Source organism: Eptesicus fuscus, chromosome 3 (genome assembly GCF_027574615.1).
Source record: "Eptesicus fuscus isolate TK198812 chromosome 3, DD_ASM_mEF_20220401, whole genome shotgun sequence".
In the NCBI taxonomy this organism is placed as follows: domain Eukaryota; kingdom Metazoa; phylum Chordata; class Mammalia; order Chiroptera; family Vespertilionidae; genus Eptesicus; species Eptesicus fuscus.
This window is the reverse complement of record NC_072475.1, coordinates 59,185,745-59,201,595: the sequence shown is the minus strand read 5'-3', so window position 1 is coordinate 59,201,595 and position 15,851 is coordinate 59,185,745. Positions and strand designations below refer to the sequence as shown.

General features: G+C 36.1%; 1 protein-coding gene across 2 annotated transcripts in view; it reads left to right on the top strand.

Moving 5' to 3' along the window:
* Positions 1 to 793: 793 nt before the first annotated feature.
* Positions 794 to 15,851, top strand: part of STXBP5L (syntaxin binding protein 5L) — a 218,925-nt gene continuing 203,867 nt past the window's right edge. For both annotated transcript variants that reach the window (XM_054713945.1, XM_054713944.1), the window contains exon 1: positions 794 to 985. In XM_054713945.1, the coding sequence (XP_054569920.1) occupies positions 794 to 985 (192 nt within the window). The remainder of the gene's footprint in view (positions 986 to 15,851) is intronic.

Here is a 15,851-nt window from a genome sequence, read left to right as displayed (position 1 = left end):
GGAGAGCGGACTGGCGGGCAAGCGCGGTGGCGGCTGCGGGGCAGAGCGGGGCACGAGGCGGGGTGGAACGGGGAGAGGCGGGAGGGGGGCCCAAACGCGGGGAGGGAAAAGGGGGGTAGCGGAGGGAGAAGCGGGGGCAGCGGGCGCCGTCGCTCGCCCCTCCCGTTAGCTGTGGCTGTAGGTCGCCCGCAGATGGTTTGGGGTCCGGGGTGTTTGCGGTGGGGAAATGGAAGGAGCACCCCCACCCCATTTCCTATTAAAAAGGGGGGAGCATTGAAGACGATCCAGAAGGTGGTGTGCCGGCTCCCTCTACCTCCTCCCCCCCGCCGCCCTCCACAACATCCTTTTTCTGAACATGCAATATTCTGAGCTGAACCCTTAGTTGGAAAGCCCGCCCTTAAGAGGGAGGCAGACTTGGTCGGTTGGACTCCGGTTTGATTGTATAATAACGATGATATAATGCTAATGACGATGATGACACTGCCTTTTATTTTTACCCCAGTGCTGATAAAGCATAGCCACAGCTGGGAATAAAGCCCTTGGAAATTTGATGTATGAGGAGGATATGCTGTTGCTTTCGGAGTTGTGGTTTTTATTTCTGAAAGACAGGCTTTTTAGAATTAAAATCTGGCAATGTGTAGCCTGACTTTTAAGTCCTTTATAGCCAATGATAGTAACATGGGTACCAGCTGCTGCCTCGACTAATGAAAAGCTAAACGCTTTTACCTGGGTATAATTCCCACGAGTTAAGTCACCCTTTTCCTTTGAATTTCTCAACAGTTTTTTTTAAAAAATGAAGAAGTTTAATTTCCGAAAAGTTTTGGATGGCTTAACTGCCTCCTCCCCGGGCAGTGGCGGCGGCGGCGGCGGCAGTAACAGTGGCGGCGGGGCTGGCAGCGGCGCCCTGCACTCAGGAGGGCCCCCGGGGCTTCTCAGAGAAGAGATTCAGGAATCCCTGACCTCCGAATATTTCCAGATTTGCAAGGTAAGTTCTGAATTGGCTTAAAGCCTGTTATTTCTCTATTTTACTGTGTGAGGAAGGGAGTGTTATATACACACACACACACCTGGACATTGTTGAGATGCCAGCATCAGAGTCTGGTACAGAGAACTCTGTGTATAGGTCAGTTTGATTTAATAAAGGTATTCCAGGAATCAACTTAAAAAAAAAAAAAAGGTAGTTTAAGGGGGAAATAAGCAAACATAAAAAGTAGAATTTGCAAGATAATGTTAAGGCCTACTATTACGTGGAGAACATTTTTAACGTAATGTTTATGTGGAAGTTGTAAATTGAAGGAGAAAATCGTTATTCTGGATAGTCCTGTGATGTTATTCAGATAAATTAATTGTTATTTTATTTCACTGTTCAGTAAAATGATTAATGCTATTAAGGTGTTGTTAGAGCTAAGTCGGTAATAGCTAGATGAATATATCTGTTTAAAAAATCTAATGGCATTGTTTTAAATTCATTGTTTAAATTCTGAATAAAAACACCCAAATCTTAAATGAAACAAATAAACAAATGCCATTGGTTTAATAACTGTAGGAACTTTTAATACTTAGAACTCAAAAGTAGCCTATGTTCTGGTTTAGTGGGGAAATATTTTTGTTAGTTATACTTTAATGTTGAACTTCTAATGAACAATCACAAGAGAGTTTCTGATGGGGAGAGATGAGAACTTACAAAACAAGCATTGTTAATATAGAGAGGTATTGTTATATTTTCCGAAACAAAGTGACATAATTTTTATTTTCCTTTTTTTGGGGTGTCCTATAACCTGGCATGTGTAATAAAAAAAAAAGCTATTACATTACTCACATGATTTAGATGAATATAGTTTTATAAATGTGTCTGAATACATAAGAAACAGTAAATTTTTAAAATCCTCACCCAAAGATACACTTTTTTTTATTTTTTATTTTAGAGAGAGGTGGAGAGAGAGAGAAACATTGATGTGTGAGAGAAACATCGATTAGTTGCCTTCTGTACCGGCACTGACTGGAAATCGAACCCGCTACTTTTTAGTGTGTGGGACAACGCTTCAGCCCATGGAACCACCTGGCCAGGGCAGAAACAGCAAATTTTTGAAGTCACAGAAATTAAGTATTAAATTTTTTTGTACTTCCACAAAATCTTTTAAAATTATTAAAATTAGTTTTGTAGTAAACAAATTATGTATAATGAGATAAATTTCAATTATTGTGTTAGTCTCTATTCCCAATAGCGTTATTATAAAACATTAATTCTATAGTTATTAAATTAGTTTACATAAAAGGGAGTGTATTTATAATTAGATTAAATAAACTGATTTAATTATAGCCTACCCTGTGTACAAAATTTTGTATACTTTGTATACAAAATTTTATATAATTTTGTTCTCAATTTGAAATAATACATATTTGCTTAGATTAGGGAGGAGCTAAATAGTGGTCATGAGGTAAATATGTAAAAGAGTCCTGGAGGCCAAATTTGGACTGCTAGCCAAAGGAATTATGCCCTGCTTCTCTAATTTTTGATGTACTACTATTTCCATTTCAAGATTATGAAAAAAATTCCAAATTCTCTCAGTTCATGAATGTGGTAGTGATGGAGGAAGATTTTGGTAGATGAAAAATTGGCATAGAAAAGGTAGACTTCTAAAACCAAATGGAATTGGGTTGTTGAAGTTATAAAGCTTGTAGACAAGGTTTTAAATAAAAATATTCAGGGGAAATGAGTGAATTCAAAAGAGGAAGATAGGATTATAGATATCTTCCTATTCAGACAAGAGATAGTCATGGTGTGGTACGAAGAGCACTGGCCTTGGAATCAGAACATTTGTGTTTTATGTAAAGCTCTGCCACTTGCCAGCCGTATAACCTTTTTAAAAAAATATAATTTTTATTGATTTCAGAGAGGAAGGGAGAGGGAGAGAGAGATAGAAATATCAATGATGAGAGAGAATCATTGATTGATTGCCTCCTGCACAACCCCTCCTGGGGATTGAGCCCACAACCCAGGCATGTGCCCTTGGCCGGAATGGAACCTTTACAGTCCCCAGGCTGACGCTCTATCCACTGAGCCAAACCAGCTAGGGCCCAGCTGTATAATCTTGCGGAAGACATTTATCTGCCTTGAGCCTTGATTTTCTCACCTGTAGTATGGTAATAAGTACTTCTGCTCTTCTCTCCTAAGAAGGTTATAAGGAAGATAAAAGGAGACAATTAGGTGAAGGCAATGTATACATTGGAAAAGGTGATGCACTGTATATTTATAATATTGTTAACGTTTTAGTCACCTTCGTAGTGGAATGACTATCACCAGTGGGATATAATAATATTAGATAACAATTTTAAAATAAATTATAAAGGATTGATAGCTATGTAAGCTAACACTAATAGTATTGAAATCTTACTGACTGGCAAAAGTACTATGACATCTTTGGATAGGAATATAGTTAATTATAAAATCTTGTTATATGATTGTGCTTTAGGTTACCTTGACTATAAATATATATAAAAATAGATTAAGGAAATTCCAAAATTAGAACCGTTACTAAAATGGGGACTTCGTTTGGACTCACTGATTAAATGTGCAAAGAACATTCTATTCTGCGTACTAAACAGTTGGCACTTTCTGGGTACTTCTACCTTTTCATTGTGGTCAAAATTAAAGTATAAATCTAGAATCTGCTTTTTTTTCAAACCATTCTCTCTATTATCTGATTAGTTGTTAAATCCTATCTATTCTGTTTCACCATTTCTAGTACTTGTCATCCCATCATTTTTCTTGCTTGGTTTCTTGAGATCACTTTCTAACTGATCTTCTCACCTCTTGTTTTACCCTATTCTAATTCATTTTGTTATTGTAGAGGTTATTTCTGAATTATAATGTTAATTATGTCATTTCCTTAATAAAAATTGTGTTGGTTTCCCTAGAGCAGTGACAAGTCTTATGTGAAACCCCAGTGAATAACATTTATTAAATAAATACGGTAGTTAATTGGCACACATTTAAAAGTAAATAATAATACATTATATTATTATTGGTTCTTGTGTAATATTATCCATACTCAGGTAGAAGGACATTTACTAGCCTTAAAAAAGTAAAAGTATAAAGCTACTGCTACTGTCACATCTATAAGATGTTAAAAAACAAAAACAAAAATGGTAGAAGGAATATTTGTTCAAGATCAGAAAAACAAACAGGTTAATGCGTTGGCTTACTAAAATCGATATGTATGCATTTAAATGCCCATGATGTTCAAATATTTGTGAAATGCATGAACTGCTTTTTATGAATTTGAATTCTATGAAACACTATTTGAAACTATTGCTTTATACAGTAAACTTCAAATTACTTATCTGTATGTAGTTCCCATCAGAAGGGGCTCCTGTTTACCTTTCCATCCTCATTTCTTTGATTCCCACAGGTTGAGAACCGCTGCTGTAGAGCCTAAGACCATCAGAAAATACAGATATTTACATTACGATTCATAACAGTAGCAAAATTACAGTTATGAAGTAGCAACGAAAATAATTTTATGGTTGGGGTCACCACAACATGAGGAACTGTATTAAAGGGTCACGGCATTAGAAAGGTTGAGAACCACTGCCTTTGAGGATCAAATATCTCTATTTCTGTCTCTGTCTCTGTCTCTATTCATCCCTATAGTTAACTGACCCACACCTAATTAGGCTGGGAGCAGAAGAGTGTGAGTATTATAGCTGTGACTAGTTTCAAGCATTCAATATATCAATCTGTGTTTTACAAAGAGAATGGATAAATTACAGAGCTTAATCTGTAATATATCCCATTTGACCTTCATAACAGTCTGATAAGGAAGGCAAGAAAAGTGTTAATATTTTTATTTTATTGATAAGACATCTGAGGCCAGAGAATTTAAGTGGTATCCTTAGCTCTCTAAGTTGGTAAGAGACATAGCTAAGTTTAGCATACTATTCTTTGATTCTCAAATCCAGTACTTTTTCTGCTTCATCTTTCTTATTTAAAAAAGACAGTGTGGTGCCAGGTGAGTGTGGGTCAGTGGTTGAGTGTCGACCTATGAACCAGGAGGTCAAAGTTTGATTCCTGGTCAGAGCACATGCCTGGATTGTGGGCTTGATCCCCAGTAGGGGGTGTGCAGAAGGCAGTTGATGGAAATTCTTATCATTAATATTTCTCTCTCCCTTTCCCTTTCTCTTTATAAAATCAATAAAAACATATTTAAAAAAATAAAAATAAATAAAAAGGCAACATGTTAAGTTCCTCAGTAAACAGAAACTTTGAGAAGATAAAGACTATTTTGTTGACTCTTCCTTCAAAATACATCCAAGTACGACTATACATCTTCATTTCCACCACATCTCTTACCAGACTACTACTCTAATATTTTCCCTGCTTTAACTCAGGTTACACTACAATCTCATCTCATAATAGACAGGAAAAAAAAAAATCACTGCTCTCTGAGGAAGAACCTTTTTAAACTTTAAATCATATCATGCAATTTTTGCCAGAACTTTTGTGGTTTTTCATTTCTCTTCAAAAGAAAACCGTGAGTCCTATGCCTTATAAAGTTCTATGATCTGGCTACTAACAAAACATTATTTTCAATTCTTCTTTCTGTTACTTACTTTTCCAACTACATTATTACTTCTCAGATATGATTCCTGCCTAAGGTTTTTTGCATTTGCTGTTTTCTTTACATAGAGCACTTCCTCCCTCCCCTGCCCCCAAATGATTATATTACTTGTCCCCTTTGCATCCTCAGTTCTTAGTTCAGCTGTTAACTTCTCAGAGAGATTTTCATTGATCACTGTTCACTCACTTTATTCTCCTGATTACTTTTTCTTGATAACACTTACAGCTACCTGTTATTAAATTATGTATTTATTTGCTGCTTTTATTATAATACTAGAGGCCCGGTGCACAAAATTCATTCACTGGTGGGGGAGGGGGGTTCCCTCAGTGCAGCCTGCGCCCTCTCGCAGTCCAGGAGCCCTCGGGAGATGTCCTTAGTGCTGCTGTGGAGGCGGGAGAGGCTCCCACCACCACCACTGGGCTCGCCAGCTATGAGCCCGGCTTCTGGCTGAGCAGCTCTCCCCCTGTGAGAGCGCACTGACCACCAGGGGGCAGCTCCTGCGTTGAGCATCTACCTCCTGGTGGTCACTATGTGTCATAGCGACTGGTCATTCCGCCGTTTGGTAAATTTGCATATTAGCTTTTTATTATATAGGATAACTCTATGAGGGCAGGGCTTTATTGTGTTCATAACTGTCTTACCAATTCATAGAGCAGTGCCTGCCACATAGAAGACAGTCACATATTTTTTGAATGAATGAAGAATGAATAAATGAGAGCAAGGAAACTGATAGAGCAGTGATTTTCAACTGGCATGCCATAAGAAATTTTAAAATATGCAATACCTGACTATTTAGTCAGGAGCATTGACCTCAAATTTTTTTCATTTGAAAATCACCCTTAGATTGTCAAATAAAAAAATGATAACAGTAGCTGTCTGATGTGAATTAATCAAAATTATACCTATTTTCTGTGTGAGATTGGCAAAAAATATATATATTTTGGTGTGCCACAGAATTTTAGTAGTTTATGTATGCCATGAGATGAACAAGGTTGAAAATCGCTGTGATAGAGTAATATGTTAAGAGCAAACTAGATATTTTTAATCCTTATCTGAGGTCATGTTCATTGATTTTTAGAGAGAGAAATATTGATGTGAAGAGAAACATTGATTGGTTGCCTCCTGCATGGGCTGGGGATCAAACCCGAAACCTAGGTATGTGCCATAACCTGAAATCGAACACGCAACCTTTTGATGTATGGGATGACGCTCCAACCAACTGAGCCATACTGGCCAAGACGAAAAATGTTTTCATTAAATAAATTTTATATTACATAAAAACAAGAAACGATTCAGTGAAAGAAGGTCAACACTTTAGGAACATGGTATATAATTTTCAAAAAGATATGGAAAAGGAGATTATAGAAAGATTCATTTATATTTACTTTAGCTTTTACTGAGGAAGATATTAGAAACATTCTTGTTTTCCAATTATCTTTTTAGGGGAACAATTCAGAAGTATTAGGTAGACAGTGACAAACACATGGGATATTTTAGGGATATTCTAGCCCTAATTAACAAAATAGACAAAACTAAATGTATCACCAAAACCACATGGCATAATCCCCAAAGTTTTGAACAAACTTAAATTAGACAATTCATTATTCATCAATACATATCTCTTTTATCTTCTCTCTCTTTTTTTTATTCATCAACACTTTTAAACTGTTTTGTGTTTTTTTGTTTGTTTTTTTATAAATGGTCATGGTCAGAACCAACATGTAGATAAGTAGTATAACTTCTTCAGGGAAATAAATTTGTAATCATGATCCTCATACTACACATAGTGTCAGATATTGCCAGATAAAGATGTATAAAATCAGAAGCAGGTGTAGACTGTGAAGAGTTGGGTTTTCCAGGACCTTGAATGATGAAAGGAGATTAAGTACCTAGATATCCTTGACTATCATCTCTTCAGGTTTTCTGTTATCTTCACATTCTTGTAATTTTACATCATTGTACTTGGGAGGGTCTATAAATGAGACTGACACATGACTATTAACACAATTCCTAATTTTCCCAATTTTCATTCATTAAAAGAACTATACAAGGTTCCCTGAGATGGGTGTACTTGTCTCATTCTATACTTCTAAACTGGTAAAGTAAAAGGTAGTACAGTTGACACTTATGGATAACTTATGGATAAAATATCTGACAAGGACTTCGTGCTCCTGCTACTAAAATGAACAATAGAGGAAGGGCATCTTTAAGAAAAGTAATGAATGCAAACCAGAAAAATTTAAGAACCAAGTAGAATTAAAATTTAAAAAATTTTAAGAACCAGGAACCAAAGCCTACTCTAGGCTTTCTACTTTGCTTTTCTAAATAAAGTATAGGGACAGGCTTGAGTAAGGGATTATAGACTTGTAGGAAGTATATTTATTACTTTTTTAAGTTACCTTAAAGAACAGTCACATTTTCTCATGAAAAGTCTTTGGTGCAAGTATATTGTCAGTAAAATTGGGTTGTTGTTCTATTTAGTATGGCAGTTCTTGTGTTCTTAAAAACAAACAGTGCTGCCATACTTGTGTATGTCTCAGTATAGAACTAATTTAAAATCTTACATAATTTTCAAATTTATCTGTAGGATTATTATAAGTTATTAAACCAAATACCCATTTTTTGAAGTATAGTACATTTTTCTGCCTTCATTTGAAGATGTGCCTGCGGGGGGGAAAAATCATAGGGTTAAGTTCCATAGTTTATTTTTAATGATAAGATGATTGTATTGGTTTCCCACATTATAGTCTATAAAACATTTACATATTAGTTTAATAGCAATAACTTTGAATCCATTAAAAAGTTCAAGTACTGGTAGAAGCTTTTAAGTTGAGTTTTTCCCCATGAGACAATATTGAGTTTTTTGCTCCTACATAATTATCAAAATACTGATCTTTATTAAAGATTTGGTTAGAGTGACAATTATGGGTTTGTTTGTTTTTTATATAGTTAAGTCTTTGATCCCTTCCTTTTTATCTCCTAAGTAAGGAAATGTCTCTAAAATTTAGAGTTTTGATTAAATATTCATTTCTATTTACTTTTATCTTTGGTTCTTTGATCTTTTATATTTTAACTTTTTTTTTTAACCCAAACAGAATTTGTTTTGGTGTACAGTGTAACTCTAAAATAATTTTTTCAAGTAGCCAAATCAATTTTATCATGCCATTTATTAACTAATTCTTTTTCCAGTGGTTATGATACTCCTTTGTCACATAATAACTTTTCTTATGCACTAGCACTTGTAACTGGGTTAACAATGTTCTCCCATTTTTCTGCCAATTCTTATGCCAACATCATAGTGATTTAATTATCAGGCTAAAAAGACTGGTCAAAATAATGTGTAGGGTGGATTTTGGAATATTTAAAAGGAAATGCAGTGCCTGTGCCCATCAACCAACTACTGCAAATCTGTAGTCAAAGTTGGGTTTATTACATCAAGGGAGATGGCACACCATAAGAATCCATGATACGTCTCAGTAAGAGGGTGTTAGAAAGGGGGTTGTTACAAGATTTGGGCCTGTATTAGGTGATTTTAAGAAAGTTCAAAGAAGCATAGTTGAGTGTTGTCAGAAAGTAGGGGATAGTTCTATCATTTTGTAACCTAAGAATATTTATCTAGGAGGCAAGAGGAACAGCATGGGCTAAAGCTATAATTACTAAAGAAGTAGCAGTTATGTTAGTTGGATTAGGGGAACACATTTAATCATTAGTGTAGTTTACACAATGTTCTTACATTTATCAGTACCCAGACATGATCCTGTAGTGGTTTTGTTTTTGTCTTGCTTCAACATGGTCAGAGGGGCCTTGTTTGATGGTTTTCTGTGAAATTGTTCATGTTCCATAGGAGAACACTATAGCCTAGCTCCGTGGTCGGCAAACTGCGGCTCTCGAGCCACATGCGGCTCTTTGGCCCCTTGAGTGTGGCTCTTCCACAAAATACCACGTGCGATTCAATTGAAACTTTGTGGCCCATGCGCAGAAGTCGGTTTTCGGCTCTCAAAAGAAATTTCAATCGTTGTACTGTTGATATTTGGCTCTGTTAACTAATGAGTTTGCCGACCACTGGCCTAGCTATTAGTTCCATGCAAGCTCTAGCTAATAGCTGCTAGAGGCTACTTTTTTCTCTTTTAGCTACTTCTAAAGTAGCTGAAGTTGCTAGAATATGTTGCTAAGCAGTCCTGCTTTAATACCTCCATAAGAGAAATTTTTTTTGTTGGTCAACAGCCAACAATTCATGTTCATTGATTTGAATTTGTTATATAATTTCTATTCAAAATGATTTGAAATTGTTATATAATTATATGTAATATGTAATATATAACATCTATTGTTTAGTAAAATTTTACACTTGAAATAGTATACTTGAAAACAAATATAGTAAGTATAACAATTTTTGTGCTAGTTTTATTTGTACTGTATCTCCATTTAGTTATAATTCACATTTTTCCTCCTCCCTTTTGAGAAAATATACAGATTTTGTTTCTTCCACATAATATTCCCTAGCAGGCAGCCATTTTTAACTCTAGCAGGTAAACAGAAGATTTGGTGTAATTTTTGTTTTTCTGAGTTCAACCCAGCATATCAATTTAGCATTTTTGTGTGGATATACAAAATTTCATTTGTTGTGGAAATAAAACAATTTTCAAAAATAAAACTAATTTTTAAAAATCCTATAGGAAACTCTGTTGTGTATGTATTAGTCTGAGTAATGTAAAGTCAAATTTATTGGGGTTACCATGGTTAATAAGACTATTTGGTTTTAAGTGTACAATTCTATGATACATTCATCATCTGTATATTGTATTGTGTACTCACCCCCAAAGTCAAATCTTCTGTCACCATATATTTGACCCTCTTTACCCTTTACTACCCCCCACACTCCTTCCCTCTGGTAACCACTATACTGTTGTCTGTGTCTATGAGTTTTTTATTTTTTTGTTCATTTGTTGTTTTCAGTTTTATATACAATGGACTGCTACTCAGCCATAAGAAAAGATGAAATACTACCATTTATGACAATATGGATAGATCTTGAGAATATCATGCTAAGCGAAATAAGTCAGACAGAAAAAGTTAAGAACCATATGAAAGCATTACTTTAAAGGAATGGTAGTAGTTTGCTGAAACAAACCACTTTCTTGTAACTTCACACTACAAGAAATTTTTGAGATTTTTTTTCTCTCTTTCTGCCCATGTTAGTTCTCACGTGCTGTTCTTCCTTTTTTTCATGACTTATTTCTTTCCCTAGATTTTTCATATTTCTCTGTAGTCATGCCTTAGGTCAGTATTTTTCCTTAACAAAGGTCAGTCTTTACCTTAACTGAGGTTGTCTGTTGTCTTTTTATCTACAATAACAATATCTTTGTATATCTTAACATAGTTAGAACTTTTCCTTAGGATAAATTCCTAGGAGAACAGGTTTATAGCTAAAGAGGAAGCTTATTTTTTTTAAGTGTTTGATATATATAATCAAATTGTTTCACTGAAAAGTCATAGAAGTTTGTATTTCTTTTTAGAAGTTTATATTTATTTGTCAATTATTCCTCAGTAAGATTGGGCCAGGAAAGAAGCTTATAAGGGGTACTTGTTTTCTTTTACCTTTGAAAACCCTATAAATTGCCATCATTTAAAAAATGTTTGACTATATAATTGGCAAGAGGTGGCAACTTAAAGTTGTTTTCGTTTGTATTTCATTGTTTAGTAGTAAATTTTGCTCATAAAAATATGTACTGGTCATTTGCATTTTTTCTATAGTGAATTAGATGTTGTTTGTTGAGTATTTTATTTTGGGATGTTTAGCTTTTTTTTCTTATTGTTTATAAGAGTGTTTTATATAGCAACAATATTAACACTTTATTTATTATGTTATATATAAAAAATTATTATAGATCTTCACTATGTTATGTAAAAGACTTTAAGCTTCTTTAATCTTATATGAGTAGGGATCTAATATTATTAAATGATCAGTCACTTGTTCCAGTACTGCTTATGGAGTAATTTTTTTTCTCATTGATTTTATTGTTGCTTTTTTAAAAACTGTGTTTATGAAGTCCATTCTTTTTTAAAAAAACATGTTTTTATTGATTTTTAGAGAGAGAGGAAGGGAGAGGAATAGAGAGATAGAAACATCATCAATCGGCTGCCTTCTGCACACACCCTACTGGTGATTGAGCCTGTAACCTAGGCATGTGCCCTGACCAGGAATTGAACCATGACCTCTTAGTTCCTAAGTCGATGCTCAACCACTGAACCATACCGGCTGGGATGATTGCTGCTTTTAATCATACATTCAATTATTTTGTTTACTTAATCTGCTTTTCAACATTTTATTTTATTACATTAATCTATGTCATCCTATCTATCCTACCTAATAATAGACAAATATGCAAATTGACCATACCTCTGACACGCCCACAAGCCACGCCCACAAGCCACGCCCACCATCCAATCAGAGCAAGCATGCAAATTAACCCAAACCAAGATGGCTACGGCCACAGAGAGCAAGGTTTCCTAGGTAACAGAGCAAGCCAAGCTTTCTGCCTGCCCTTGCCAGGCCTAAGCCTCCACTCAAGCTACAAAGTTTCAATTATAGAAGGTAAACAAATTCAAACAAATGGCGGCAGAATGGAGCTTGAGAGAGCAGGCCAGGGTTGCTGCCGGCAACAGGGGAAGCAAAGCTTTCTGCACACCCTGGCGGGGCCCACCCGCTTAAGGCAACAAAGTTTCAATTATAACCCCAACACAAATGGCTGCCAGCCTCAGAGGGAACCCCAGGCTTGGCTCCACTCCAGGCTACAAAGTTTCAATTGTAGAAGGAAAATAAATTCCAGATACCAGGGCCTGAGCTTGGGTTGCCAGGGGGCGTGGCCAGCCTGCAAACCACCACAGGCCCCTCGCTCAGGCCGCCCCATGCCCCAAGGGAACCCCCACCTGATCCAGGACACCCTTCAGGGCAAACCAGCTGGCCCCCACCCCTGTACCAGGCCTCTATCCTATCTAATAAAAGAGTAATATGCAGATTGATCATCACTGCAACACACAATATAGCTGCCCTCATGTGGTCAAAGATCCTGCCCCCATGTGGACACAAGATGGCCACCACAAGCTGGCCAGCAGGAGAGGGCAGTTGGGAGGCACCCGGCCTGCAAGGGAGGGCAGTTGAGAAGGACCAGGCCTGCAAGGGAGGGTAGTTGGAGGTGATCAACCCTGCAGGAGAGGGCAGTTAGGGGTGACCAGGCCGGCAGAGGAGAGAAGTTGGGGGCAAACAGGCTGGCATGGGAGTGGTTAGGGGGTGATCAGGCTGGCAGGCAGAAGCGGTTAGGGGCAATCAGGAAGGCAGGCAGGCAAGCAGTTGGGAGCCAGCAGTCCTGGATTGTGAGAGGGATGTCCGACTGCCCGTTTAGGCCTAAACGGGCAGTCGGATATCCCTTGAGGGGTCCCATATTGGACAGGGTACAGGCTGGGCTGAGGGACAACCCCCCTCCATGCACGAATTTCGTGCACCGGGCCTCTAGTATATATATAAAAGCATAATATACAAATCAACCAGACAGCGGAATGACTGGTAGCTATGATGTGCACTGACCACCAGGGGGCAGACGCTTAATGCAGGAGCTGCCCACAGCCCGCAGGCATTGCCCAAACAGGGCCTACCAGCCAATCTCTTGGTCCCTCCTCCCGGCCGACAGGCTTCTATCACCTGATGGGGAACTGGGAACAGGGTGGGTGGTGGCAGGGGGTGGGGCCAGCTGCTGGCAGCCAGGGAAGATGGCCCTGATCACAGGCCAGGCCTAAGGACCATATCCGTGCATGAAGTTCATGCACTGGGCCCCTAGTATTAGTATAGCAATTAAAATTGATTGTTTATAATATTTTTTAATATTTCCTATTTCTTCCACCCCTTATATTTCCCTTTTCAAAATTTCTTGTTTAGTTTTAGGTTTATATTTCCAGATAAACTTTAGTCTTCATTTTCTCAAGTTTCATAAAAAAATCCAACTGGGGCTTGGCCAGTATAGTTCAGTGGTTGAGCATCAACCTATGAACCAGGAGGTCATAGTTTGATTCCTGGTCAGGGCACATGCCCAGGTTGTGGGCTTGATCCCCAGTAGGTGTTGTATAGGAGGCAGTCGATCAATGATTCTCTCTCATCATTGATATTTCTATCTCTGTCTCCCTCTCACTTCCTCTCTGAAATCAATACAAATATATTTAAAAGAAAAAATTCCAGTTGGGATTCTGATTGTTCTACATTGCATTTATATTTTGGGGCAAGTGTGATATATTTTGAGTATTGAATTTTCTGATATTATGATATACCTCTTAAGGTTTTTTATTATTTACCTTGATCAGAAATATTTTGTAGTGTTTGAATAAGTAACACATTTCTTGTAAGGTTTTATCCTAGAATATTATTTGTTTTGCTATTTTGAATCAGAACTCTTCTTACAATATATTTTTGTTTAATACTAATTTAGAAAAAATACAATATTTTTCATATTTATTTTTGTAACTTTCAATAAACTTATTGAAATCAGGTGGGATAGAGAGATACCTATGCTTATGAAGAGATATTTAAGAGATTGTGCCAATTTATATTTCTGGAATAAACTACTTAATCATGTTATACTTTAAAAAATACACTACTGCAAGATACACTACTATAGTTACTTTTCAAATATTTTCTTTCAGGCTTGCCTCCTATATTTCTAAATAGGATCAATATATAATTTTCTCATGTGTGTGTTGTATGTGTGAGTGCACGTGTATGTAGTCTATGTCATGTTTTTTAATGTGACTTTAATCTCCTTCATTTTTTTCTATCTGAAATAAAGTACTAAGTTATTTAAAGATTTGAAAAATACTCTTTTGACTGGGAATAATATTTTTGAGGAAATATTTTTGAAGCAAAAATTTTATGGTAATTGATCAATTTGGATTACTGCCTTTTTAAAATGAAATTTACCAATTTATATTTTCACAGGAAATTACAGATTTCATTCAGTATTTCATGTTTATTAGTACTGAATTATGCATTCTTTTTATAATAAAAACTCTTTTGTAACTAAGGCTATATATCTTTATTTAACATTATATGTTTATATCTTTTCTATCTTTTCTCTTTTTTAACTGTTCCAGAGGTTTGTCTATTTTATTGGTGTTCTAAATAACTAGTTCATGGAGCTGATACTTAATCATTTTATTTTATTTTTTGCCTTTAATAGGTTTTTCTTTAATATACACTCTTTGGAATTTGAGATTTTTCCTTTTGTTAGTCTATATATGATGAATCATAAGTATTCCAATAATACTGGTACGGAGCACTAGAAAGTATATTTTTATTTGGCATAAGCAAAGGTCATGATATATTTGTAACTCTTACTAGTTTTATATACAGTGCCTCTATATCTTGTTTTCAGCTTGCCAGATGAGTTAATAACAGAGATATATCATTCCATACAATTATGGTTCTGTTCATTTTTCTTTTTATTAATTCATCTTTTATATTTTAATACAGTGATATTTGTGCAAAAACACTGAAATATCTCCATTGTGAAATATACCCTTTAATAAAATATTTGCTGCCGAAACCGTTTTGGTTCAGTGGATAGAGCATCTGCCTGCGGACTCAAGGGTCCCAGGTTCGATTCCGGTCAAGGGCATGTACCTTGGTTGTGGGCACATCCCCAGTAGGGGGTGTGCAAGAGGCAGCTGATCCATGTTTCTCTCTCATCGATGTTTCTAACTCTATATCCCCCTCTCTTCCTCTCTGTAAAAAATCAATAAAAATATTTTTAAAAAAATAAAATATTTGCTGTTTTATTTAATGCCTTTTGCATTAAATTATGATACCAAGTTTTCTTCTGTTTGCATTGCTTTAACCTGATAGTTTGCCATTTTTTACTGGATTTCTAGAGTGTTCTGGATATCATATTAACCTGTGAAAATATAATATATTTTTAATTATTTAATTAAATTTTTATTTTGAGATTATTGTAGATTCACATGCAATTGTAAGAAATAATACAGATAGATTTCGTGTATCCTTTACCCAGTTTCTTCCAAAGGTAACATCTTGCAAAACTAAAATACAATAATGTAATCAGGATATTGACATTGATATAATCAACATATAGAACATTTTCATCATCACAAGAATCCCTCATGTTGCCCTTTTAGAGTGGCACACAACCCCTCACCTTTAATCCTGGAAACCACTAACCTGTACTC